At 56.1% G+C, this 27,320-nt stretch overlaps 1 protein-coding gene across 5 annotated transcripts; it reads right to left on the bottom strand.

Annotated features, from left to right (window-relative positions):
* Window positions 1-2,257: 2,257 nt before the first annotated feature.
* On the bottom strand, window positions 2,258-27,320 carry MYBL2 (MYB proto-oncogene like 2). Of its 5 annotated transcripts, none has more exons than XM_037044105.1 (14): window positions 27,070-27,320; window positions 23,793-23,886; window positions 20,376-20,447; window positions 19,491-19,583; window positions 19,039-19,259; window positions 16,963-17,125; window positions 15,853-16,176; window positions 12,701-13,120; window positions 10,620-10,759; window positions 6,907-7,006; window positions 5,319-5,432; window positions 4,636-4,737; window positions 3,257-3,406; window positions 2,258-2,753 (listed from the first exon to the last, which is right to left on the bottom strand). In XM_037044105.1, the coding sequence occupies exons 1-14, from the start codon at window positions 27,087-27,089 to the stop codon at window positions 2,625-2,627; spliced, it is 2,142 nt and encodes a 713-aa protein (XP_036900000.1). In that variant the 5' UTR covers window positions 27,090-27,320; the 3' UTR covers window positions 2,258-2,624. The 5 variants fall into 5 exon arrangements, with proteins under 5 accessions (XP_036900000.1, XP_036900001.1, XP_036900002.1 ...); XM_037044106.1 differs by having other exon boundaries at window positions 15,853-16,143; window positions 27,070-27,319; XM_037044107.1 differs by having other exon boundaries at window positions 15,853-16,140; window positions 27,070-27,319.

Here is a 27,320-nt window from a genome sequence, read left to right as displayed (position 1 = left end):
CTTAGTCTCCTAAATTCTCCCTTCACCCTGTTGAGCCCAGGGGGCATTGTTCATTCTTAGGACACGTCTGCCTTCTGTATCAGCTGGTTATCGCCACAGTAACGCCGAGGCACAGACCCCCTCAGCATTCAGTGGCTTGAAACAGCGTTCTTTCTTATCAGGAGTCATTTGGGGGTTGGTATTCTGGGTCCACAGAGAGGAGACAAACACCCAGGATATTGGATATCTGGATGATAAGATTAGCAATGCCTACAGACTATTTTTTCCCAGCTGCAGGGGAACATTTACAGAATTGATCATTCGCTCCATCATAAAGCAAGTCTCAAATTTCGGACTGGAAACCACACAGACTCTGTTCCCTGAACTCAGGAGAGTGAAGCTAAAACCAATTTTAGAACATGAGGAAGCCTCCCTCCCCTCCCCTCTGCCCCCCAGTCCTGGCTGCCTTGCAATCTCTCAGCCTGCCCTTCATGGCAGGAGGAGACACCCACTGAGCACCTACCTGGTGCTCCGGCCGGGGCGACAGTCCAGACAGTGCCGGAGACCTGCGGCCTCTCAACCACGCCTTGGTGAAGAACACTCGAGTCTCAGGCTCTGCACCCACCTCCCCAGACGGCCCATTTGTTGCCCTTTAACCCAAGTCCAGGAAGTCGGCCCTAGTTAACACGTGAGCATCACACCACCATCCTGCGCAGCTGTGCCCCCCGGGCCGTAGCCCGGAGAGGTCTGATTCTCAGCTCGTGTCCAGCCTCAGCGTCGAGGGCTGTCAAACACGTCTGCAAGGTGGAGCCAGAAACCCCACCTCAGAAGGGGTTAAGGCAGCATTACGACCACATTGGAGCCTCCTCTGAACGCAGCATGCACTCGATTCATGCAGGATCATTCCCATGGCTCCTTCTGGTAGTCAGCCCTCCAGCTAATGCCTGTGCTGGGTCCCGGATTTCCCCCCAAACCGTCTTCCCATGCACCTCGGTCATTCCTTTCACTTCACATACTGCAAAGGGGAGACTTTCTTTCTCTGAAGAATCCTTTCCTTCACAATGGCTGCCCAACAAGGGAGCTGGCTGCCGAGTAGTAAAGTCACTTCCCTCCATCAGTGGGGGTGTTCAAACAAAGCCCAGACCACTGCTTGCGGAGGATGCTGAACAGGGAGCCTTAAAACCAAAAAAATTCTTCAAAGACCCTCTTCCCAGACCTACCAGCAGCAGCTATGGCCCACTGCACCTGCTGCTGCAAACACACCGATGACCACCAGGTGGCGATAGACTCGCACCCTCATGGCAAAGGCCTCAGTAACCCAGAAGATGGCTTTTCCTGAAAATACTAAAAACCTCATTGAAACAAAACTAAACTTAAAAATAGATATACCACATGACCCATCAATTCCACTTCTGGGGCTATATCCAAAAGGATTGAAAGCAGCATCTTTTCTAATTTAAAAAAAATAGACAAATACTAATAAAAGCATCTTAGAAAAAACATAGGCCTCTTTTAGAGGGGAAGATTTAAAAATGCAAAGAAATGTTTACTACCCATCTCACGCTTTATTAAGTCAATGTGCTGCACCTAACACAAGTCCCCACAGCTTCCCTGAATGTCTTTACCTCCCCCCCCCCCCCCCNCCCAGAACTGCTTTTCCCCCCCCCCCCCCCCCCCGTCAACTTCTCACCAAGGGCGCTTGGCCTGCTCCCAGCCCCCTGCACCCTCCCACCCAAGGCTCCCTCCAGTTGCAATGAACTGAGACCTCCGTCCCCAGGGATGGACACATGCTGTCCAACCAACCTCACTGCTGGAAATGCCAATCCCTGACCTAGCCCTGAGACCTGGCACCCACCCCTCATCAATCCTGATTCTTCCCAGCTTTCAGCCAAGTGCCAGCCTACCCACTGGTCCTTGACCACGGCAGCCTACAACCACCGCCACAGCCTTGGGAGAAGTAGGGCCACTGCGGCCAGCCTGCTCTGCTGCCAGTCCCCTCGTCTTGCTCACCAGTCTGACCAAGGGCTAGGCTCATTGCAGGCCAGGCCAACCAAGGCTCTCACAAGTCATCCACCAGCCCTCACCCAGCAGCCAAAGTCCTCAGAGCTCTGAGATGCCCAACTGAGTGCAGACACAACAAGGGACCCTGCAGGGTCCAGAGCCCCAGGGCCGGGCTACACAGACAAGGCTGCACTCAGGACGAGGGCCCAGGTCCCCACACCCCTTGAGGACCCAGGGAACCATGAGCAAGGCCCAGAAAGAAGATGGACCCAAATAGTACAATGGAAAAGGCAAATTTATTCAAGAAAATACACGAACGGGTGAGGAAGAAGCACGCCAGACAGTGCCCTGTCTCCTAAGGGTCTGAGATGAGGCCAGCCTGACCAGAGCCTGGGGCTCCCTGTGGCCCTGGGAAGAGGCCGGGGGTGGGAATGCTCTGATAGCACCAGAAACTGCCGCAGGCACAGCTGCACTCAGAGACGGGACAGTGGTGGCCCACGTCTCCACCTGAGACATCTGGGGAGGGGCTGGCAGCAGGAGGCTCCTGAAGGCGGTCCCCTGAGTGTAATTCTCGAATTCACAGACCAGCCTCAGCCCCCCAGCCCCCTGTAAACATGAGAACAGGCCCGAGGCCGCTGAGCCCCTCAGGACAAGATGAGGGTCCGAGACGTGTGGCTGGGCTTCAAGCGGCCCAGGAGTTGCCGAGCTTTCTCCTGCATGAAGAGCTGGTCCTTGGTCCCCCCACAAGCCACGGTCTTCCAGGCACTGGTCATCTGGGGGAAGGCAAGGAGGTTACCAACCAGGCAGGGGTAGCATGCTCTCAGGGAACCCTGGTGAGCCTGGCAGGAGGGGTGGAGGACATTTCTATGACACACTCTGGACCCCACTCCCATCTCTGGGTTCCTAGACCACAAGACATGACCACACCCCTCTGTGGCACCAGGCTCCAGGTGAGGAAGAATTATAGACTGGTGAGGAGGGGTTCACACATGCAGATGTTCACACAGGGGCTGCCGGGGCAGGCCCTGCCCTCAAGGACAGGCGCATACTAAGCAACTAAATACAGAGACAACTCAATTACAAATGAGACCCCTGAGGGGGATCTGGGCATGTGGATTCCCTGAGGAAGTGGCATCAGGGCTGACCGAGGCCTGAAACCTGTTGGCCGGGAGTCGGGGCAGAGACAGTGGCCTGTGCAAAGGCCCTGAGGTGAGGAGGGCGGCTGAGCAAGTCCCCACAGGTGGTGCGACACTTGACACTCGTGGCCAGCACTCACCGGGGCAGGTGTTGGAAAGTGGCTTCGGGGCTTCTGGGATGTCGCTGGCTTCTCGGACTTGGCCTGCAGGAAGCCCTCGTTGAGCAAACTGTTGTCCCCTTTGACGCCTGGCAGGGTGAGGCTGGAGGAGCTTGATGGGAGATGGGTTGGCTGAAATCAAACCCGAGGTGAAGAGTCACCATTCTGCCACACGCTCAAAGAACACCCAGTGTCGCCCCAGCCCCACCGCCTCCGGCTGTGGCGACCTCGGGCGGGACATTAACTTCTCTAGGCCCCGGTTTTCTCTTCCAGATAGGGAGGAGACTGTTTAAAGACTAGGAAAAACATCTGTGACTTGCCTATTCCAGCACCTTGTAAATGCCCAGTGACACTGGGTCCTTTGACGTGAGGCTGGCTCGTCCCCAGCCACCTCAGGCAGGGCCCAGTGCTCTGGTTTCTCCCAGGACCAGCAGCAGCCACCAGGAGCCACCAGCAGTCAGAGCGATGCCTGAGCCCACCAGCACCCACGAGGAGCTGCACCCCGGCCTGCCCAGCGCCCCAGTCTGCTTAGCCTCTTTGCCCTCCTAACGGCCTGCTGAGTTCGGGACTCTGGTTACAGGCAGGAGAGCAAGTGCTGGGTCAGGACCCAACCCAGGCCCACCTCTCCAAATCGCTTGTTCTTAACTGCTTGCCATAACGCATAACGTTTTTCCTTTTGGTGCTTATTCTGTGTGCCCTACACAATGCCAGCTGCAGGTCTGGCTGGAAGGCACCAAGTGCAGAGGGCGGTATCTCTGCAAGGCCTGTGGGTACCAGCAAGATCTGGTCAGCAAACCCCTTCTCTCACGACCCTCGTGCAGTGCTCACTGCCTCCCATTAAGCGCTGGGGCCAGACAGGCTCCCTGTCCTCAGCTTCAAGGGGTCCGCACTGGGGCATGCGGGGGTGGGGGGCATTCGAGTCTCCGCAGGGACCAGCCCTGCCCCGAGGCCAGTCTAGGAACCAGACAGTGCCCAATCCAGGGCTGACCTGCTCCAACCAGGGGCATCAAACTCTGTAGTCACCCCCATGAGCAGGACCCACGTGCGGGTGCTGGGGACCCAGATACATGGTTTTCGGAAGCACTCTAACAAACTCAGCTTTCGCCAAGTGAACCTTCAGCGAAGACGGTAGAGAGCTGCTCTGACTGACGCTGGGCCGGTGTCCAGGACCCCCCCCCACCATCAGCCGCACACAACCCCCCACCCTGCCCAGCCAAGCAGACCACTTCCCAGGACCTCCAGGGCCCTCCCCACAACTACACGGTCCCCAATGCAGAGGCCTCCAGGGAGAGTCCTCTGCAGACAGAGCGGAAGAGCCTCTGCCGCTCCCGGGTGGGGACAGCACCTCTCAGGCCCCTTACCAAGCATGCAGCCTTGGGCACTGTGGACATCAGCTTCCCGTCCTCGTCCACGATGTCAAGAGCCAGGGACTTGCGGACTTTCTTGATGGGGCTCCGCCGCAGCTGGCGGTGGGGAGAAGGAGGCGATGAGGCAGGATCTGGGGTCCCTCGGGGCCCTAGCTGCCCTCTCCCAGAGCTGGGCCAAACACAGCGGAGCCAAGCCCAGCTGAGAGGATGTGCGGGGGGTGGGGTGGGGGGTGGTGGTCAGGGCTTGGGGGTCACGGCAACACTGGCCCTGCCACCAACTCCGTGCCCCCGGTAGACCTACGCCCACCCAGAGGCCCCTTCCTCATCCCCAGTCAGGCTCAGCACAGCCCCATGTCCCTAACACCCCCCGAAATAATCACCCGTTACACCCGAAATCCCCACCCACAGGCAGATGACTCAGATGTGAACCCCACGCAACAGACCCACAGCCCACCTCGCAAGGGACACAACGCTGACAGCAAAGGGTCAGTTCAAGGAGGAGCAGGGAGCGTCCCAGACTCCAGGGCGTTGCTGTGGCCAATTTCGTGGAGAACCACTCTCGGAACAAGGGACGGGCAGCTCCACTTCCCCTGACGTCTCACTTTTACCAGCGGTCCCCAGACCCACTCCCTGGCCATGGCTCTGGGCCCCCGCCGCCCGCCCTCGCCCCTACTCACCCCAGCCTTCCTCTTCTGCTTCTCAGGCCTCATGTCATCCTCGCCGACGAGCTCCATGCCGGCCTCGGAGCGCAGCACCTCCTTCAGGTCCTCCTCCAGGTGCGGGGTCTGCGGCTGGGGCAGAGAGGGCTGTGTGAGGCTCCCAGGCCGTCAGCAAGGGGCGGAGGCGCATCCAGCTGTCCCGGGCAATGCAGGAAGGAGGTCCAGGGCCAGGATGATGGCCTCCATCTGCCTGCCTGTCTGCTCCCGCCCCCCACTCACACCATTAACTGTCCCACCTTGGACGAGCAGACACTGACCCTGATGCATGGAGGGCCACCACAAGCCAGGAGCACCCCCAAGGCACTACAGCAACCCCCCACAACCTCGTGAACAACTGTCGTCTTCCACGGCGTAGAAGCAGAGGCTCGGAGAGGGCAAGGGCCCGGCCAAGGCCACACCATGTGAACCCAGAACCCGGCCCCACTCAAAGGGCCGACCCCTCCGCCCCTTTGTTACCACTGATGAGGAAGCTCAGTTCCACCTCCCTTTCTCAGGCCCGGGGCCCCAGGCGACCTGTCTGGCCTCAGGTGGCAGGAACCAAGAAAGGTGAGTGCTCCAAGTAGCCCAGGTGAGCTGGGCGGTAGCACCTCAGAGGTCACTCCGAAAGCAGGTGGTGCTTTCACAATAGTTGCTGAGGGTAGGTTGCATGCGACTTGCCCCCTCAGACCTGTCTGGGGAGGTTGCAGACAGAGGAGCCAGACCCCTGGGACAGGAAAGGGCTCACTAGCACTCGGCCTAGGTAACTCGCTCGGTTGCACCGCAGGGCGGGGGCACCTTGGCCCCTGCTGCCAGGCTTCACACAAGGACCCCAGGCAGTGAGGGGACCTCACCACAGTCCTGGTTCACAAGCCTGAGCCTGCCCAGCGACCAGCCTCTCCCTCACCTCTGACTGGTTTCAGAAAGATCTGCCCCTGTCTCAGAGCACCCAAGGTGCCAGCTGCCTTTCGTCGTTGGAAAAGCATGACCATGTCACGAGCTGGGAGGGGCAGGGCGAGGGCAGGGCAGTTGGCATTCATGCTCACCAGCCACCTCCAGGCCACCCAGGAATGGCTCTCCCATGCTTTGTAAAGAACCAGCAGTCGGGCAAAAGGCTGCGGTGTGAGGGGCCATGGTGCGCCAGGTCCCCACATTCGCTCCGGCGTCAGAACAAGCCCTTATGGGCCCTGGCACCTGCCCGTTCCCTTCCCTGCACTCTCCACGTGCAGGAGGTGCTTAGCTATTCTCGCCTCCCTGGATTCAGTTCCTGCCTCCACCGCCCCATGCCGAGCTTCCTTCTCGGGCACGCTGTGAGGCTGTGGCTCTGCCACCACCCAGTGTTGCCACCACCCAGTGTTGCCCGACGCGCAGTAGGTGCTCAGGAAAGGTCAGATGAGTTGTTGAGTAAACGCAGCCTCGTGTTCCCTGTTTATAGAACAGGATGTCTGCAACTTCCCCGGGGCTGCTGGAAGAACCCCGTGAGGCCTCAGCGGTGCCGCCAACAGGCTGCAAATGGCTGGAGGAACCTGAGAGGCCCCACTGCACAGAGCCACCCACCCGCGCCACCTACCAGAGGCTTCAGGGGCCCGTACTTCTCCAGGGCGTTCTTGAACGGAGTCGGTGTGTGGGGAGTGTTGTCCATGGAGTATTTCTGATCTGGGGTCACAAACCTGCCAGGGCCAGAGGAGGAGGCGTAGGGACAGGGTTGGGGACACACATCAGCTGCCCTCCAGCTCCCCTCCACCTGGACCTCTGGCCTCTCAGCAGCAGGGGAGGAAGCCCCCAACCCCCACCGGCTCTGGTCCCCTGGCACTCGCCCATGCCCCTCCCCAACCAAGAGGGTCTTAATCAGGGACGGAGAGGAAGGGTCCGTCCTCGGAAACAGGAGAGAACAGGAAAGAGCATGGAGGGTCCCGGAGACCTGGGTGGGTGAGGGACTGGCTCAGAACGCTGCCCAGTCATCAGTCTACAAGGAGGACATTCCACAAAACGAGGGAGGCTGTGGCCAGCAAGAGAGGGGAAGGGATGGCAGGTGGGGATCCAGGAAAACCGGGTCCGTCCCCCACCTCTCTCCGGAGAGCGAGCGGCAGTGGCGTCAGCAGCAGGGAAAGGCAGGGCAGACGTGAGGCACGAGACGCCGAGGCCGACACACATGCTTAACTTACCGTCTTCCCCAGCAGGGACCGAGACGTGGAGGGAAACGAGACGTGGAGGGAAAGCCTTAGCAGGGAGAAACCTAGGCAGGGTCTGGTCCACAAGCAGAAATACTAGGAAGCTTCTACCAGACTGTGACTCCTGCCTGCGGTGGGGGAAGCCTGCTGGGGAGTGGACGGAAGAGGCGCCTCACGCCCGAGCCCCAGGGTGGCAGGCAAACTCCGGCTCTGATGGCCGGTGCCAGACCCCACGGGCACGAGACCTGCGTGACCTCCGTCAGCGGGAGGCACCACCACAGCCGACACTCCCGGAGCCTCACAGGAGAGTCCACGGCTGTGAGAAACACCCCAGGTTGTCAGGAACTTGGGGGCAGAGGCCTGTCCTGGACACGGGTGCCCAGGCTGCCGTGCCAGCCACTTCCCTCTGCCCGCCAGCCACTCCACAGGGAGGTAAAAAGGCACAAACCATTCACTTCTTCCCTTCTGGGGACCCAGAGATTAGACAGGGACCCTCACCACCTGATCCCGCACCCTCGTTATCTCCCACCCGGACAAAGACCACTCTGTACGGACGAGCAGACCGGCAAGTGCTGGCCGGAAGCAAACACTTCCCAGCTCAACCTGCAGTTCAAAGGAATGAATCTGAGCCATGACTCCAACATCTCTGTGAGACACCGAGCTTTTGCAACAAGCAGGAGAAAATTCTAGAACCTCTCGAAGTCACCATGTCAGCAAGAACTGAGAATATGTGCATGTTAGAAAACGGAGGGAGGCCGACTGGAAAGGGAACGCCTAAGACACGCCCGACTGGAGAGGCAAACATGCAATTCTGGGAGCCGGGGGACCCAGCAGGTGGGGACGGCAGGAAACCAAGTGGGTGAACGCAACCGGGTTCTCGTTCAAAGGAAACCACTTAAGATGATGAGTAGGAATACGAAGGCGAAAAGGGCCAGAGCCCACCGAGCCTGTGTTGGAAGGAATCCCTACAGTAGGAGGAGGCAGGGAGAGACCCCAGAGACACAAGAATGAAAGAAAGAACAGCACGTTTGCTCAGCTCAAAGTTTAGATTTGAGTTTGAAATGAAGACTGGGCGGAAACAAGATAGAGCACACCTACACACAGGCCAGCACATTTCAGGAATAACTGAAACAAAACAAAAAGTCCCTACAAAGACCCAGAGAGAAATAAAGATTTCCTACAAAGAATTGATAGCCAGATAGGTCATCGGAAATCTCCAAAACATAAATGCTGAAAACAGAGCAGAGTCTATGGCTTAGTCCTCCTCCAATTCCTATATCCAGCACCTGCTGTTTTCAAACCAGGAGACAGCCCTGGCTGATGTGGCTCAGTGGACTGAGTTCCCAACCTGTGAACCAAAGGGTAGCTGGTTTGATTCCCAGTAATGGCACATGCCTGGGGTGCGGGCTGGGTCCCTAGTGGGGGTGTGTGAGAGGCAACCACACATTGATGTTTCTCTCGCTCTTCCTCCCTTCCCCTCTAAAACGATATAAAATCTTTTAAAAAAGAGACAGAGCCGAGAGCCCAGAAAGCACAGGCTTCATATACTCGTCACTGATACCCTCCCCTCTGAAAAGAGTATGAATCCAGAAAATGACTCCACTTAAGACAGGGGAAAGTTTGCTCTTATAAAGCAGTAAAATCTTAAGGTTGTATTCTCAGCTCAACCGGGCCCTTCCCCACTGACCCTTGACCTCTCTGGCTTGAATGAAGGATCATTTCTCAGGAAACACATCTATGTTAAACTGCAGGCCACCTGTTGAGAGTGATTTCTGACCAAGGGACTCATAAATCTCCCGAAATATGTACCATCACAAGTGTTATGTATCTAACACTCCCGAACCGATTTCTGCATTACAGAACTTACTTGTGAAGTAACAAATAGCGATGCTTCTTCCACAGCCAAGTTACAAGTGGAAGCTCAGCCAAGCAGCTCCCTCCCTCCACGGGACTGAGAATCACGACTGGGCGGACAGGGAGGTGGGAGGGAACTGCTGGCCCCGCCTCAAAGGGGTGGTGCTTGGGCCCAGTAACTCAAAATTAAAACTAAACTTGGTTGGTAATGGTTCCGAACCAAATGGCTCTTTCTCTTGAAAGAAACCATTTTGGAGACCAAGACTGCGGAGTTTCTTCTTGGAGGATACAAGAAATATTTGCAGACGTCTGTATTTTATTCAGCAAAAACACGACTCCTCATGCTGACTCTTAACAGATGTCAGTGGGGGCGTTCCCGCCCAGGCAGCTTTGGGGGGTCTCACACGGACCCCCCACTGAGAGAGGCAGGTGGCAGCCCACCGCGGGGAGCAGAGGAAAGTGTGCTGGCACACGAATGCTGAGATCACGTGCCACCAAGACCCGGCTCTCTGAGCGTGGACTTCATGGAATGCAGACCGTGGGTCCCTGCCCAACCCAGATGGGCCGCGGGTTCGAGTTTTCGAACGTTTTGCTATCATTAAAACAAGTCCACGTGTTTGGATGTGTGGGGATGAAAGACGGCACAGGGACAGAGAGGACAGTTCGTACACCTGGGATTTCTTTCAGTTTGATTTGTAGGAACATGACCTTGTGGAACGCTAACGCGTTCATAAAATTTGTAACACGTAAAAAGAAGAAAAGAATCACGAACACATGACGAAGCACCTGAACTTTGGTGCGGGCTGTGGAGGCCCAGGAGGCAGAAGGGAGTGCTCACTGCCGGCGAGCACCAGGACAGACAGACAGACAGACAGACAGACCTGGGGGAGAGGGGCCGAGGCCTTCAGGAAGGCCACTTGGACAGAGTACATTTGTGTTTGAAACTTGTAAGTCACAAAGATTAGCTTTTTCATAGCAATTTGGACTCTCTGTTCCCGAGATTAGAAACCCATCAGATTAAAATGTAAAAATGAATGAGAACAGTAAACAAAATACCCAAGGTAACGGACCAGACTATACTGACAAAAATGGGGGGGGGGGGGGGGGGCCGNGGGGGGGGGGGGGCCATGGGGCTGCTTTCCTATCCCTGAGACTCAGGTGTTTTTCCAAGGGCGCCCCCTCTGCCCCCACCAGGTTGGCCGCTACTGGGGGAAGGGGCAGGCCCCCCGCTCCAGGCCGTGGCAGACAGGGCACTCACGCAGTGTGTTTCTGGTGCAGGGGTGTCTTGTCCCGGTGCAAGGGCGTGGTGACCACCACCTTCTGGCTGCACACCGGGGTGGACGTCAGCGAGGGGCCCTCCAGCTCTAGTGTGTCCTGCTTGTTCCAGAAGTTCAAAAACTGCCAGGGGAGACCGAGGAAACAAGGCAAAGTGATGACCTCTGGGGAAGGCGCGACCCTCCCGCACTCCCCTCCGTGGCCGCTCTGGCAGGCCCCCTCCTGAGGGAGAGGACCCCCGGCCCGCCAGGCCCCCTCCTGAGGTGAGGACCCCCGGCCCGCCAGGCCCCGGAGACAGAAATGCCAAGACAGACCAGCAGGAGCCCACCAAGGAGCTGCTGCTGACAGTGCGTTCAGGACCAAGGACGCAGAGTGCGTGGGAAGAGCTCTCAAGGCCTGTTAGGGACAGGGGGGCGGTCACAGCCGCTGATGCTGACATGTAAAGAACACCTTCTCCCGCCGGGGCTAAGGACTCGACACCAAGAAGGGTGTGGGGTTTTCTCAGACCCTCTGAGGGGTAGGTACTATCGTGATTCCCCTTCTAAGTCAGAAGACTGAGACTCAGAGGAATTTAGATTCCTGTGTTGAATTCTAGAGGCAGGAGTCAGATCCAGATCTGAGCCCGTCCCTGTCTTTGCCTTGATGGTGCCTCTGGTAGTTCAGGGGGCCTTGGTCCACTGTTCTGCATAGGGTCCCTGGAACAAGGCGGCCACCAGGCCTCACCATCCTAGGCTGCTCTTTGGGGGGCTCAAGGCCCCCCCCCCCCGTCTTCCTTCTCCAGCCAGCAGCCCTCACTTAGGGTCGTTTATGGACTCAACTGTGTTCTCCCAAAATTTATGTTGACATCACATGACTGCGACTGTATTTGGAGACTAAGCCTTTAAAGAGATGATTATGCTAAAATGAGAGCATGTGGCTGAGCCCTAATCCCATAAAACCAAAACTAGTGTCCTTAGATTATAAAAGGTAAGAGAGATTATGAGATGTGGCAGATTAGGATGCAAGACAGACAGACGGGAGATCCCGTGAGGACACAGGGAGAAGTCAGCCACCTACAAGTCAAAGTGAGAGGCCTCAGAAGGAACTAACCAGCCCATCCCTTCCAGGACTTCCCGTCAAGCAATGCAGTGTGTGGTGTTAGAGCGGCCCGAGCAAATTAACACGGGAGCCCCTCATGGAAAAACCACAAGCAGCCCCAATAGCGGGGCCTGGCCTCAACCCCTCTACTGCAGATGAGGTGTAGCTTCCTGCAACACGCCACCTCTGGGCCTCACCAGCATCTCTGACATGCGCCCGGGAGGCAGCCTCCACTGGCCCTGTTCCCATCCAGGACACGGGAACTCCAGGAGTGGCCCCTTCCCCACCCCGTCTGTCCCTCCTCCTGGAACCCTAACAACCCCCAACCCCCACAGCCACTACGCCCCTCAGTTATACTCAAGACTCTCCACGGCTCCTGCCCCCAAATGGCTCCCGGCTCTTAACTTCACACCCCTCACTCTGCCCTCCCCAGCTCTACACATTTGTTCTCAAGTCAACTAACAGACAAAGCGCAGGGCAGACGCAGCCCCAGAGAGCCTGCACGCTCCAGTGCATTCCTGATCAACTCCTGACAAGCCCACCCCCCAACACCAGCTGCCCTCCTCACCCTGGCCCCCCCAGTGACAACAAACCTGGTGGGAAATAGGTGCTCAGTATGTTGATTCTTTTAACACTGAGCCCCTTCCCTTCTTTGCCCAGTTATCACCTGCTACCCTCCACTCAAGCAATTCCTCCTCCTCCGGGAAGCCTTCCTGGATGACACCTGGCCCCCAGACTAGATGCACCGTTAGCCTTCTCCTTCACTTCCCTTATCATGTTTATTTGGGTCTTTTTTACTAACTGGCCTTCCTGCCAGAATGCCAGCTTCCTGAGGGCACCCCTTCACCCCCAGACCTCACATGCAGCAGACGACCCAGGAGGACACTTGCTGAACGTGTGCCAGGCCCTGCCCTGGGCCCTGGGAGCCTGTACACAGAGCCCAGTGAGCAGTCAGGGTGGGCTGTGGGGAGGGTGGGGTCCACACACCTGGGACGGCGAGAAGGGCAAGGTCTTGACGGGCGTGCTCTTGGGGGTGAGGCTGTTGCAGGAGTCCAGGAAGGACAGGTTGGTGCTGTTCTCCGTGACGGGGGACAGGGCGACACGCCTCTTCTTCTGCCGCTTGAGCACGGAGGGCGGGGTGCCAATGCCCAAGCCCCCCACTTCAGTGCTGGGGGAAATGGGAATCAGCTCGCCCCGGCTGCCTCGACTCAGGTCTGAGATGGTGTGGCCATCCAGGCGGTACTCGGTCACGCTGGGCCCGGGCGCCACAGACTGGCGGGGCAGTGGGGCCTGCCGGGGCTGTGGTGGCTGTAGCTGCAAGGGGCTGCTGCCGCTGCTGCTGCTGCCCTCTGGGGACGGCTCCTCGGGGAGGTCAAACTTACTCAGGTCACACCAACCATCGGGGTCCTGCCCAGAGAGGAGGGGTTAGTAATCACCACGATTCTTCTGCTTTCCTTCCAGCAGATACAAGAGGACTCGCTCATAGAAGGAAATTAAAACGAGTGTCAAGTACGATCCCACAGCCCAGGGACAATCATCATTATCACTTCCTCTCATTTCCTCAAGGAGCCTTCTATCTGTCTGTATGTCTGTGTCAGTAAATGAAAATGAAAACCTACTGTGCGGGCTGTAATGTTAAAAAATGGGCCCTGGCTGGTGTAGCTCAGTGGATTCAGCCTGGGCCTGTGAACCGAAGGGTCGCTGGTTCGATTCCCAATCAGGGCACAAGCCTGGGTTGCAGGCCAGGTCCCCAGTAGGGGACACACGAAAGGCAGCCACACATTGATGTTTCTCTCTCCCTGTCCCTCTAAAAACCAACCAACCAACCAATAAAATGGTCCATGCAGCCCTGTAGGTTAGAGCGCCATCTTGATACACTAAGGCTGCAGGTTTGATGCCCGGACAGGGCACAAGTGAGAATCAACCAACAAACCCATAAATAAGTGGAACAAACAATGTTTCTCTCTCTCTAAAGTCAATGAAAGAAAATATTCTGTGCAATACTTAAGATTCACAAAAACACAAAGAAAGCCCAAATAAATACCCATCAACAAACCAAAGAAATAAAACCTATCGCTGAAGCCCCACAGCCACCTGCCTGTTCACATCCTGTGCCTTCAGGCAGGACACCACCACTGGATTTAGAATTAACCAACCTCACGCTTTTCTTTATCGCTTTAGCACTTATGTGTGTCCCTAAATGACACCTAGTGCTTTGCAGGGTTTTAACTTCAGTGTGAGTCACTTCTACAGCCTGCTTTTTGTTCCATTTAAAATTTCTGTAAAGCAAAGCACTAGTGTCTAATTCTATTACCTACGAGTTAAATGTTTAACTATAAATAAATTAGTTATTATGGTAGAAAAACCTCCACTTTTATAACTGTGAAACATTCCACCATACGGCTATCAGTTATTTAACCATCCCTCCTGCAGGTGCTGTCGGGGAGCAACCGAGAGCAGCATCTCCATGAACCTGCAGCTCCGTCACTGCTGGGCCTCACTCCTGGCCCAGGCCCCCCCCAGCTGAGTGGTGCTGGGCAAGCCTCCTGGCCCCTCTGAGCTTGGGAGGCCCTCACTGGTGATGAGCCCGCGACCCACTTCACANGTTTAACTATAAATAAATTAGTTATTATGGTAGAAAAACCTCCACTTTTATAACTGTGAAACATTCTACCATACGGCTATCAGTTATTTAACCATCCCTCCTGCAGGTGCTGTGGGGGAGCGACCGAGAGCAGCATCTCCACGAACCTGCAGCTCCGTCGCTGCTGGGCCTCACTCCTGGCCCAGGCCCCCCCCAGCTGAGTGGTGCTGGGCAAGCCTCCTGGCCCCTCTGAGCTTGGGAGGCCCTCACTGGTGATGAGCCCGCGACCCACTTCACAGGGCTGTTGAAGGACTGAGCGAGCGTGCACATAGGTAGCCACTAAAAAGTCTGGCACACAGTAGGGACTCAAATGTTACATACTTGAATTACTAATTAAGCATGAAGCCTTGCACACACTGGGTGCTCGATACAAGTGAGCTCCCCTCACCCCTTCTCTGTGCCCAGCAAGGGGAGGAGGATGCAAGTGGCCACACCACCAAGTGCCAGCAGCCCCCTCAGAGCCCAGAGGCACCCACACAGCGGCCTCGGAGCTGCGCGCTACAGACTGATGAACGCACTGGACCCGCGTCTCCAGCTGCTCTGAGATTCTGCAGACAGCAAAGGACACCACAGACAGACCCCAAAGCTGGGTCCAGTCCCAGCCGCTGGGGCTAAGAGATGAGACCCATAGTCAGAGGGTCTTAGAGATGGCCCCCTAGGAACCGTACCATCTGACCACCAGTAAACAAGACAGTGAGTACATACAGCACCACAGTTGAGACCACCAAGCTTGCTCACTGTGTGACCTCGGGTACATGACTCGACCTCTCCGAGTTTCAGTCTCAGCTACAAAACTGAGCAAGGACACACCTCACCAAATACTGAGTGGACTGTCCCTGAGGCTCAGAGGCTGGCATGTAGCAGATGCTCAATAAACGCTGTTTTTACTAAGAAAAGTTGAAGGCCAGGTGGGAGGGCACATGTGCGGTGCTGAGCTCCACCACCCCTGGGTGCCAGGCCTCTTGCCCATCAACCCGAGGCCTGGCTGATGCAGCTGGGCACCGGGGGCATCACCACCCACCGCAGAGCTCCCAAAGGGCACAAATCACAGCCAGCCTGGCCTCAGGTGCTGCAACACCTGAGCAATCAAAACCCACTCACCGCTCGGGCCCCTTCAGCTCCCAGGCCCCTCTCCAGGGACACCCAGCCACCTGTGGTGCCACACAAACACTATGCTCAACTGTGCCCAACAGTTGAGGCTCAAACACCCTGCCCTCCATCACCTGTGAGGACTCGGTGCGCTGCCACCTCCCCCGGGGAGCCCTCCCACCCCACTACAAGCTGTCCCTTGTGAGTCAGGAGCTCCCTGAGGCAGGGACCATATGGCAACTATCTCACGTTCCCCAGGCCCTGGCTGCAGGCTGGGCACTTAGCATCAGCTCAGTTAATGTTACTGGGATACGGAGTGGACAGAAGGATGCCTGTCCACGAGAGGATGGCTCCCCCTGCTGGGGGCTGCTCCAGGTCCACTGTGAAGTGCCGGGACCAACATTACCGACTCGATCAAGTCCAGGGCTTCCGAGAAGCTGGAGCCCACGGCCGGGATCAGGAGGTTTGCGGCCTCCACCACCCACTTATAGGGCAGGCTGGTCTCTGGCGAGGAGCTCTCCTGGTCTTCATGCATGGGGACACCCTCCGAGGGCTCTGGCGTGCGCACCGCGTCCAGCTCTGCAGGAGCGGCTTCCGGCTCCTTCGCAGGGGTTGCGGCCGTGGCCTCCTCCTCACTGCTTTCCTCCTCCTTCACAGCAGGGAGCGCCGTGGGCCAGGCGGTCACAAGACTTCCCTGCTGGACACAAGGGCACACCAGGGTTTGGATTCTTTGCTCCGAGGTAAAGAAGAGGCTGTGTTCCAGCTAAAAGCTGCACAACCTGAATCGAGTAAGGAAACCCCGATGACCCGAATCGAGACAGTCTCTACCATCACACTATGAAAATCTCACTATCATGAAAGACGGCGAAAGGCTGATCACAGTTAAAAGTGCCCACAGGAGACGTGACAAGTGAACGCAACGTCTGAGCAAGGGCAGGAAAAAACGAGACAAGGACCGTAGATCAGAGAGGGGGAAGCAGGACAGAGAGTCCTGAGTCGGCGCTCCGTTCCTTAAATCAGACACAACCGTGGCTGCGGAAGGGAACGCGCGTGCTCTCGGGAAACACACCGATGAAGCAGCACAGTTCCCGGAACCGGCCTTCCAGCGGCTCAGTAGAAAAAGTGTGATCCCTGGTCGGGGCAGGTACACGACATCACCCAACGAATGAGTAAGTGCAACAAATGGATGCTTCTCTGTCTCTCCCCACCCCCTTCTCTCTCTAAAATCAGTAAATACAAATTAAAGAAAATGAAATTGCCAACATGCTTTTGGTATGAAAAAGCTAGAAAGAAGAATAGGTAGGAAGGGGACTGTTGAGGAGGACAGAGAAGAACTGAGGACAGTCCTCAATTCTTTTGTGTCAGTCTGCTCTGTCCTGCTCCTCTGTGGGCAGATGAGTGACAGGTGCGTGCAGAGGTGTATGACCAGCAAGACAGGCGTTCAACGACACAGTGATGGCTAATCCTGCCACTGCCCCCGCCAACCTGGAGCCGACCTGGTGGCGGCCCTCCCTACCTGGCCTTCCGAGGGCTGGGCGCTCTGGGGGGTGTCCTTGCCCTCGACCTCCAGCAGCAAGTACATGGGGGGCTTGCAGTCTTTGGACTCGCTCAGGAAGCCTCCTGTGTCCACCTTCCTTTTGATGGTGGAGTTCCAGTGATTCTTCACAGCGTTGTCTGTCCTGTGGGGGAAAACGGGGGGCTTTGAACCCAGTGGCTTGTGGGCTGCCGAGCCTATCACTAACCTCCCTGAGCTGAGCTCCCACTTCAGTAAATGAGGGGGTTCAACCTGAGCACTCGGAGGCCTCTTCCGGCTCTAAGACGAAGTCACACGTTTCTAGCCCCTAATGATTCAGAGCCTTTCCACTCACCTCTGCCAAAAACCAGTGCAGGGGAGAACAGAAGCGCTCGCACACAGGAGGCGCTTCGCCCTTGTACCGTGAACAGAGTGACAACGTGGCCGAGCAACCAGCCTAAGAGCAGGGGCCGGTCACTCCCACGGCAGACCATCAGCAAACACACAGAGCATGTGCCATCCCAGGTCAAGGCCAGACTGAGCCCCCACCTCGCTGCGCCCCTTCCCTATTCTCCTCCACCCCTCACAGGCGAGAGCCCTTCCTCCACAAACCCCACACACCCTCACCTCTGCACCTCGGACTCCTATTCTAGGAGCCTGATGCAAAAACACCTCCCGGCTCTCCTGCCCCTTCCCATCAGTTCGAGGGTGCTCCCAGCTATAATGCACTTAATTCTTTTGCTCACACATGTTTAGGAAGTGCCTGTTATGCGGCCGGTAAAACAGGCGGCTGCAGTTACAATCTACTCTAGCAGGGAGATGGGCATCCTTGTCTAATTACGACTGGAATAGAAGCTGGGCACTGCAGCCAGGCTGCTAGGGACAGAGAAAGCTTCTCAGAGGAAATGATCCCCCCCAAGAACAAAGGATGAAAATACAATGGGTGCAAGGCCAAGGGCACTCCAGGCTGAGGGGGGTGCACAAGGTATCTAGAGAGCTCCTGCGTCAGAGAGAGAGGAGGGACAGGTGAGCAAGGGTGTGGTGGCCGAGGCGAGACTGGTGGCTGAGCCAGCCCTCAGACCACACAGGGAAAGAGGCCCTCCGACCCACGCACTAGGAGGAGGTCCACAGGCTGCCTGACTCGGGCTTGACTTCCAAAAGCAGACCCTGCAACGCTCCCCGGAAAACAGAGCACCTGGCATTCTACCGCCTCTTCCCCTCCTGGGGCTGTGGTGCCATGAAAAGAGCGGTTGACAACAAGACAGTAAGGAGCACATGCGCAATGACAGAGAGAACACAGCAGAAGACTACAGCACACGAGATCTGTGTAAGTTTCCAGAAGAGGGAGAACAGTTAGGAGAGCAACAAGCAACTTAGGAGACTGGAAGTTGGCCCGGAGGGAGAGTCTGGCAAGAGACAGCCAAGTCTTCCCAGGGCTCCTGGCAAAATCTCACGAGATGAGGGGCTTGGAGGAACCAGGCCCAAGGGAGGTGCAGGTGAAAAGAGAAGTGGTTCGGACCTCCAGACCCTGGCCTGGGCCTCACAGATTTATTATTCTCTAAAAAATAAAATAAAAATAAAGGAGCAGGCATCCCTGGTCACAGCAGAGGACAGGGACAGCAGAGAGAGCTGAGATGGGGACTAAGTGAAAAGCTGCACAGTGGCCCTGGCTGGTGTGGCTCAGTGGATTGAGTGCCCCACTGCAGACCAAAGAGTCACAGGTTCGATTCCCAGTCAAGGCACACGCCTGGGTTGTGGGCCACATCCCCCCAGCTGGGGGGCGTGTGAAAGGGAACCTTTCTCTCACACGTGGATCTTTCTCTCCCTCTGCCCCCTCTAAATAAAGTTTAAAAAATAAACTTAAAAAACCTGCACAGTGAATTGGCGGTCCCTGAGCCCTCTCTCCCCATCCTGCCCCAGAACTCCCTATGGCCGGGCCCAGGCAAGAGTCGGAGAGGCGCCTGCATCTCTGGGAAAAGTGAGGAACTCCAGAGAAGACCAGGCATTTCACCCACAAGGCTCTCGCCCTGCCAGCCCCACCATCCCTCCCCCCCCGCCCCGCCCCAGAAGGCGGCTCACCTCCCGGGCAGCATCTTGGCGATCTCTGCCCAGCGGTTGCCCAGCACCTTGTGGGCCTCGCAGATGATGCGGTCCTCCTCCTTGGTCCAGCAGGACTTCTTCACCTCGGGGTTGAGGTGGTTGTGCCAGCGCTCACGGCACTGCTTCCCCAGCCGGCCCTTCAGGTGCTTGGCAATCAGCGTCCACTGCTTTGTGCCATACTTCTTCACCAGCTCGATGACCTTGGAGAGGAGGCTCGTGAAGCCGGCGGCCCTGCCTCGGCCTCTCACCAGCACCTTCTCTCTGTGTAAGCCTCACCACAGCCCTGAGAGGTGCGACCGACCGACCAGCGGAGGACACACACCCGGCCTTCAGCTTGACCCCCCACCAAACACAAGGGCGGGTTTGCAGCCCCTGGACTCCCTGGGGTGAGTCAGGACCCACTGTGCACAAGACACTGTCCCAAGAGTTACCTTCTCATCTTCCTCTTTGGTCCACGGCCCCTTCACGAGGTCTGGGTTCAAGACCCTCAGCCACCGGTACTGGCATTGCTGGTCAGTGCGGTTCTGGGAGGAAAGGAATTGTGGGAGCTGGGGAGGCGGCCTTGGGTCCTGTGTGATCACTGGGCTCAGGGGACTGTGGCCTGGCCCAGGACCACCCCAGATGGGTTGTCTTGTTCCTGCACCCACCACACAGCCACATGTCAGAACACGCGTGGCTTCTCTTTGCTTACAGCGAACATGGGAGGAAATGGGCAAACTAAGAACCCATTGGGAAGCCACCTCTGTCACCCTAACACAAGAGGGCAGCCACCATGAGCTTCTAAACCCCCATAAAAGCTGGTGGGGTCTGTCAGGGACCCCTGCTCGCATCTAGGACATTATTTCCCTCATCATGTTCTTTCAAATCACATGGAAGAGGGAGATGAGGAATGGGTCCCAAGAGGTCCTCAAGTGACCCAGGAAATAAGGCAGACAGCAGCCCCAGCCGCACAGCTATTCCAGACAGACACCGGCATCTTGGGAGGGGGATCTGGGAGAGCCCCCTGGAAAGGGGCCTCACCATGAAGCCCTTCAGTACCAGGGGCACCATGAGCACCAATTCGCTCCTAATTTACAGGAAGACATGCAGATGTGCCCCTAGTCACGTGCCCCTGGTGTCTACAGCTATACGGCAGAGCCTGGAGACCACAGACACAGTGAGGCTTCGGCGTGTCTCCGCCAGGGTGCCTGGAGTTCCCGTTTGGGAAGTAAGGGCGGTCAGGAACTCCCCTTTCCTTCTGCCTGGCACCAAGTCTGTCCCAGGAATGCTGCCGGGTCACTTGGAGCCCTGTTGCTGGGGGAGGGGGCTGTACTCACAGGAAAGTGGCTGGCCAGGAACTTCCAGTCCTGCTGTCCAAACTGCCTCACCAGGGTCCGCAGCTGCTCGTCCTGCCAACGCCAGAGGGGGGCAGAGAGGGGAATCAGCTCTCAGGGTGCAGGAGGCAGCTGTTTCGGGCAGTCCGCTCCAGGACCGGCCACAGCCGGCCATCCAGGCATGACCTGCCGGGTGCTAAAGGCAAGGCAGCAACTGACCTTCTGGACCTGCCTTGTGGCGCAGAGGGCGCTGGATGGGAACCCGAGTCTTCCACAAACAACAGAAAAGCCACTGGGCTGGGAAGCAGGGGGAGGTACGTGGTGAGGCCTATTCAGGGGAAGTCTGGTGCAGCTAACCCCCACCAGCGCAGGGGGTGAAGGAGAGAGGGATGCAAGCTGATTTGGAGGGGACGGCAGGGGCCAGGCCACGCATGGCCCAGGGGACTGTGTGACCAATTGGTGCCTCTGTGTCCAGCACAGCCCCTGACGCAATTGACCACCGGGTGGTCACGGTCCAATGTGCTGGCTGTGAAGTTCAGTCTGGCAACTGCGGGCAAGGGGGCTATAAGAGGGCAGGATGGAGAGAAGGAGGTCGGAGATGATAATGACACGGTGCTGGAGACGGGACATGGGGGCAGAATACAGAGCAGTCAGTCGGCAGGCAAAGCAGTGCCTGTCAGAGCCGTCTCCAGACAACCAACGAACCACTGACTTGCACAACGGCCTGGAGTCTCAGTATCGTCACGACAAGCGAAAGGAGCCAGGCATAGGAATAAGCACCGTATGGCTCCGTGTGCATGAAATTCTAAAAAACGTCAACCAAACCAGAGGGACAAAAGGGCAGTGGTCATCCGAACCCCGGGGGTAGAGGGAGGAGCATTTGGGGGTAATGGAACGTTCTGGAAGGTGAAGAAGGTGCTGGTCTTTTCACGGTAATACAGCTATAGAAATTCACCGAATTATACTTTTTTAAGGCGTTGTAGCTGACTGGGTGCGAAGCATTCCTCAATCAAATTGGCTTTTAAAATGTAATTTAAATAAGGAAAATGTGGCACACCCATACAAGGTGCCATTACTCTGCCTTAAAACAGGAAGTTCCGACATGCGCTACAGCGTGGACGAACCTCAAGGACTTTACGCCAAGTGAAATAAGCCACAGAAAGCAGAGGGGCGGCCGCCAAGGGCTGGGGAGGGGGTGGAGGGATTAAGTGCTTAACAGGTATAGAGATTCCGTTTTGCAAGATGAGAAAGTTCTAGAGGTCTATTGCACCTGGGAATACACTTAACAACGCTACTGAACTGTACACTTAAAAGTGGTGTAATGACAATTTAATGCTATGGGTTCTCTCCTTCCCAATCCCCGTCTCTCTTGGACAGAAAAAAAAAGGCCACCGCGGAAATCCAGACCCTCAGCTGCAGCCTGGACACGGCCCAGCACTGGCTGAAGTCCCCATAAATCTCGTAGCTGAGCCAGCAGACAACCTCCCCCACCCTGCCCAGCCCTGCACTGACCACCTTCCTCTGCCATCCAGCCTGGCCAGGCCCACACCTGCTTTCCTCCCAAGTCCATATCCAACACCCCTGTCCTTCTGACAACTGCCATGGACACTTTGTCATTTCGTCTCCAACTCCTCATGGACCCTTTGGGCCTCTCCCACCTGCATTGCCCAGCCTGCCCCATACAGTGCCCTCCCCAGCTCCCAGCTCTGTCTCTGGACCCCAGGTGGCCCCCAAATCTCTTCTCACCCACCCCTTGCACAGCAGGGTAGCTCCCCTGAAGCCCAGGTATGTTCACGTCACTCCTCTGCTCTAAAAACCTTCCATGGCCCCACACCGCCAGCTGAAGAATCCACACAACGAGCCTGACACGAAGGCCCTCCAGGGCTCGGCCCCGATCGACCTTCTCCAACCAAGGATGCTTCCCCTCCACGGATGCTTCCCTCCAGCCAAACCGGGGCCCCACTGCTGGCGTTTCTCCACCCACAACCCATTTCCCTACTGAGAATTTGCCCACTGTTCTGCACACTTCCCCGCAGGCTGGATTTCCAAATCCTTATCCTGAAACTTCCCCTGACCTCCTTCTAAAGGTATTTCAACAATTACCTCCCTGACGACTGCATTTCAAAACCCTTATCCTGAAACTTCCTCTAATCTCTTCAGGAAACAGCAGCCTCTCCTCCTGAAAGTATTTCAACAATTACTGCGGCAGCCTCTGCGCCCAGAGCCTTATTGCGTCAAGCAGACTGGACCCTGCTGGTGCCGCCGATGGATGGCCTCCCCGTCCCAGGCAGAGAGCCACTCTGGGGAAGGGAGTCCATCTGTATGGTCTTCAGAGCCCACAACAGCTGTGGCCCCTGGACCATACACAGTGGGATGTGGCATGTGGGATGAACAGACAAGGCTGGCTTAGCACTCCCCTGAAGAAGCATCTTTTATGATAGAAGAGGGGTTTAAAACTCCTACACTAAGGGGGGGAAAAAAAGACCTAAACGAAGCACATCCAGACTGAGAGGTGCAGGAAAAAGATAAGGCCAATGGGAGTCCAAGATGGCATGACCAATTTAGAAAAGGATCTGGCAGTTTCTATAAAACACACCCCCCTCCCACGACTGTAGCCAAGAATCCTGCCCAGGAAAAACACATTCTTAAGAAGACTTACCAGGAACCCTCACAGTGACTCTATCCACCACAGCCAAAAACTTGGAAAGAGTCCAAACGCCCATCACCAAGTGAAACACGTGGTGGTACCTCCACGTAATGGAATGCTACTCAGCAATACAAACAGAATGGTGAGGCACACATTTTGCGCCACACGGGAGAGAGTACAGTGGCATGATTTCACTGACTGGACATTCAAGGATATGCAAAATGAATCAAGCCAAGAAACTGGAGATGGGGAAGGTGGACCACAAAGGGGATGTTTAGGGATAAACCACGGTGGCGCTTAGTGGGTATGTATACACATGTGTAAAGTTAGTTGGAACCACTCACTTTTAAAAGATGCGTTTGGCTGTACATCAACTTTACTTCCGTAAAGTTGCTTAGAGAATAAAAAGAAAATCAATTCAGAACTTGATGCGACAGGATACATTTCTTAAAATAATGATAAAGAGGGGGACTGCAGGTTTGGCTGAACCTCCTAGCAGTCACAGGACAAGGAGCACAGTTCCTGGCCACCATGCAGAACAAGCAGGGTTCTGAGATTCCACTGCTGGCCCTGAGGTCTGAGAGACACAATCCCCCCCCACCCCCCCAAGAGCCCTCAATACCGACAGAGCCTCCAAGAACGCCCCGAGACAAGGCGTCAGGGAGAACCAGAGGGCCCATCCACTTCATCAGCTCTTCCTCCTCATCACGCCCATCGGGACAGGCACGCAGCTGCCACCACCCCTGCTATAACTGTGCCTCAATGTCACTCACCTCTTCCTGGGTCCATTTGACCTTACACTTGCTGTCCCTCTGCTCCGGCACGTCTGAATCTGTGTCCTGGTAGTGTAGTTCATCCAACTCCTCACTGCAGGGAGAGCAAGCTAAAGGTCAAGGACACGGGCAGCATGTGGGCAAGGGCCAGTGACCTCTAGGGAAAGGTTTGGGGGAAACAGGTTTTTACTTTCTGCTTTCAAAAACGTTCCACCCTCCTCTTTTTAAAAATTCTAACAAAATGAGATTATTTTCATTTTCTTCTTTTATTTTCAGGAACACCCCAAGTATTGGGAAAGCTACAAGGAAAAGAAAGTTTAAAGCACAGACCTGTGAACCAAAGGGTCAAGGGTTTCGATTCCCAGTCAGGGAACATGCCTAGGTTGCAATCCCCAGTAGGGGGCGCAGGAGAGGCAACCACGTATTGATGTTTTTCTCCCTCTTTCTCCTTCTCATCCCCCTCTCTAAAAACAAATAAATAAAAACCTTAAAAAAAGAGAGTTGAAATTTCTCCAAGATGATGGTATTCAAAACCAGACACCTATTTAATATTTTTTCTTCGGTAACAGCTTTTTAAAAAAACGTATTTATCTTTAGAGGGGAAGGGAAGGAGAGAGGGAGAGAAATATCAATGTATGGTTGCCTCTCATGGGTCCCCCTCCTGGGAACTGGCCGGCAACCCAGGCATGTGCCCTGACTGGGAATCGAACCGCAATCATCTGGTTTGCAGGCCCGCGCTCGCGCTCAACCCACTGAGCTACAGCAGCCAGGTCCGATAACAGCTTTTTAAACTTGCATGGATGGTCCAACGATTAGAGCTGACGGTGTCTGTAAATATTAAGGGCCAGAATTTTAAGAAATATTGATTACTTGGGAAAAACATTTTAAATACATCATCTTAGTAATTTACGGCCATTTTTGCACACTCCCTCAAGCCTTGCCCGCGCACAGGCTTTCTCCCCTAGAACATTTCTAGACAGCTATGCAGCCTCGCCCAAGGCTCTCTCCTGCTGCTTCCTCCTCTGTCCTAAGGCCTTCCTTGTCTCACTGACCCCAGGTGAAGGTATTCTCAAACTTAAAAAAAAAAAAAAAAAACAACACAAAAAAACGTAGGTCTTAGGCTTCCTGTCTCCATGATGTCAGGGACAGAGGTAAGCTCCACTTCTACAACCGCGTGGCCTTTGGGGGTTGGCACCAAAAGGCCCTAAATGTTTGCTCAGAGATTGACCAGGTTCAAGAATGAATGAGCATTCAATGCTGCCTATGAGTACTAAAGAAAAGGCCAATTAATGTAAAATTTTTGGAAGGAGGAGTGTCTAAACCCAGGAACACAGCACAGAAGGACCTGGAATTCAGCCCAGTCATTCCTGACCCAATTCATGGGGTCTCCCACCATCTCAAAGTAGAAGACAAAAACTCGGCCTGACAATCGATTGTCCCCAGATCTTTCTGACAGAATCCACCCTTGGTTTTCCAGCATCTGGCTCGGGATGGAAAAGTGTGTGGCCACTCTCTAATACTCTAATGAGGGCAGCAGCTCAGCTGGAACAATTCTTTTAAAGTTTTTAAAAAATTATTTCTAAGGAGAGGGAAACAATGATTTGTTGTTCTACTTATTTATGCATTCAGTGGTTGACTCTTGTATGTGCCCTGATCTGGGATGGAACCTACAACCTCAGCCTATCCGGATGAGGCTCCAAACAACTGAGCTACCTGGCCAAGGCCTCAGCTGGGAGAATTCTGTGAGGGATGATAAACTTCTGTGACCAACATGGTGCTGACTGTCCCTTTCACACACATTCTCATTATCCCCATTTAATAGATGTGGAAACTGGGGCTCACAGGGGTCATGCCACTGGCCACATCCAGGGCCAGGTTCCAAATCGACATCTTCAAGTCCTCACGTCATAATCCCAGTTGAGGAAGCAGAGGCCAAGTCAGTGGTGGCAACCACGTGTAGGTCCCACACCCCTTTCTAAGCCCTTCCATGTGCTGGGCTCTGCTCCAGGTGGGATGAGTCAGAAGCTGAGCAGGAAGGGGGGGGGGGGCGGCGGGGGACACGACTTACATACCGCAGGTGAGGACTGCAAGGGGGGAGGTGGCATGGGGTTGGGGGTTGTCTGGGGCCTTTGTGGTTCCCTGGAGGGACACTTCCTGAACCAAAAACTCAGGACCGGGTCTGACAAACACCTGACCAGAAAACTCCTGGGGACTAGAGGTGACCTGGGAAATTGTGGCCCAAAGGCCCTGTGCCAAGGACCCCGACCACTCCCCAGGGATCAGTCGCTTCTCTCCTGAGAGAAGCTCTGGGGGAAGCCAACAACCAGTGCTTTTTCAAGTCTACACCCTGGTCCTGAGAAGGCAAACCCCATCTGCAGAAGAGTTTAAGGTTATCTGGGCTGCATGAAGCCAGGGAGGGAACAGGGGAGGTCCCCACAGCCCTCCCCATTCCCAGACTGGCGGAAAATCCCCAGGCGCACAGGTGTTAAGAAAGGGACCTGGGGCCCAGAGCCTGGGTTACCTCCGCCACTTACTCCCTAGGGGAATGAGTAAAATGTAGACCGCAGTTCCTGCCTTGGCCCCAGCGGCTGCTGAAACCGAATGGTCTCGATAGACAATAGTCTCCCGACCATCAACCCCAGCTGATGCAAAACTCAAGTGCAACAGGAAGAAAGGTCTCTGAAACTCAACCCAGCTGAGACCGAGAACCCCAGGTGGTGGGAGACAAAAGATGCCCTCCCCCACCCCATCCGCCGGCACTCTTCTAGAGCCGAGGAGAGGGCTTAGGGTGCTCTGTGCTTCCACGAATATTGAGGAAAAAATGCCCACTGGCAAACCTGAACGCAAAGAGGCCTGAACGACAAGTGTCTTCCCGGCTTTGCCCTCCCGCGCTCCGTGACTTGAAGAATCACTTTCCCTTTCCAAGGGTCGCCTTCCTCCCAGATAATGGCTCTTCCAGAGGACACCACTGTCCCACCCCACTCCGCAATTAGGCGGGAGACGAAATGACCTCATGCAGGGTTTGGCCCAGGTCCCAGGAGACCCACTCGCCCCGACTCCAAGGCCCAACAGGCCCGAAGGGCGGAACGAGCGGCCCCAAGAGACCCCCGGTTTGGCGCGCCCCCTACCTCGGGGGCGCCTCGGATACAGCATTTCCCGCGGGAACCTCGTTCCGCTCGTGGGGGGCTACGACAAGGGTGGGGGTGGGGCAAGGGGTCGGGTAGAGGGGGATGGGTCCTGGGAAAGGGCCCTCGCCCCCCACCCCCGCTCCGCTCACCCGCGCGTCCGCCGAGACATCCCCCCCGGCCCGGGCCGCGCCGCGCTCGCCTGCCCGCCAGCTGAGCCCGGAGCGGGAGCCGGGCCGGGGTCAAAGCGCGGGCTGCTCTGGCCGCTCTGAGCCCCTGGGCCACGCTAGGAGGCGTCAGCGTATCCGCAGGTCCCGCCGCCGCTCGCAGGAACTGCGGCCACCGGTAGCGCGCGCAGAAGCACTTTCCTATCTCCCGCCAAGCGCGTCGGCACCGCCCGGGC

Source organism: Sturnira hondurensis, unplaced genomic scaffold, assembly GCF_014824575.4.
Source record: "Sturnira hondurensis isolate 20B ecotype Veracruz unplaced genomic scaffold, ASM1482457v3 Scaffold0004136, whole genome shotgun sequence".
NCBI classification, from domain to species: Eukaryota; Metazoa; Chordata; class Mammalia; order Chiroptera; family Phyllostomidae; genus Sturnira; species Sturnira hondurensis.
Note: the sequence above shows the minus strand (reverse complement) of the source record. Positions and strands in the feature narration are given on the sequence as shown.

What these genes read in the sequence shown, in the direction of transcription:
- MYBL2 (XM_037044105.1), bottom strand. Translation starts at nt 27,089, where the DNA reads ATGTCTCGGCGGACGCGCGG. An exon ending in CCAAAGAGGAAGATGAGAAG is followed by an intron (nt 19,260 to 19,490) that starts GTAACTCTTGGG and finishes CTCCTCTCCAAG; the next exon opens with GTCATCGAGCTGGTGAAGAA. An exon ending in CCCTGGACTTGATCGAGTCG is followed by an intron (nt 13,121 to 15,852) that starts GTAATGTTGGTC and finishes CTCTCTGGGCAG; the next exon opens with GACCCCGATGGTTGGTGTGA.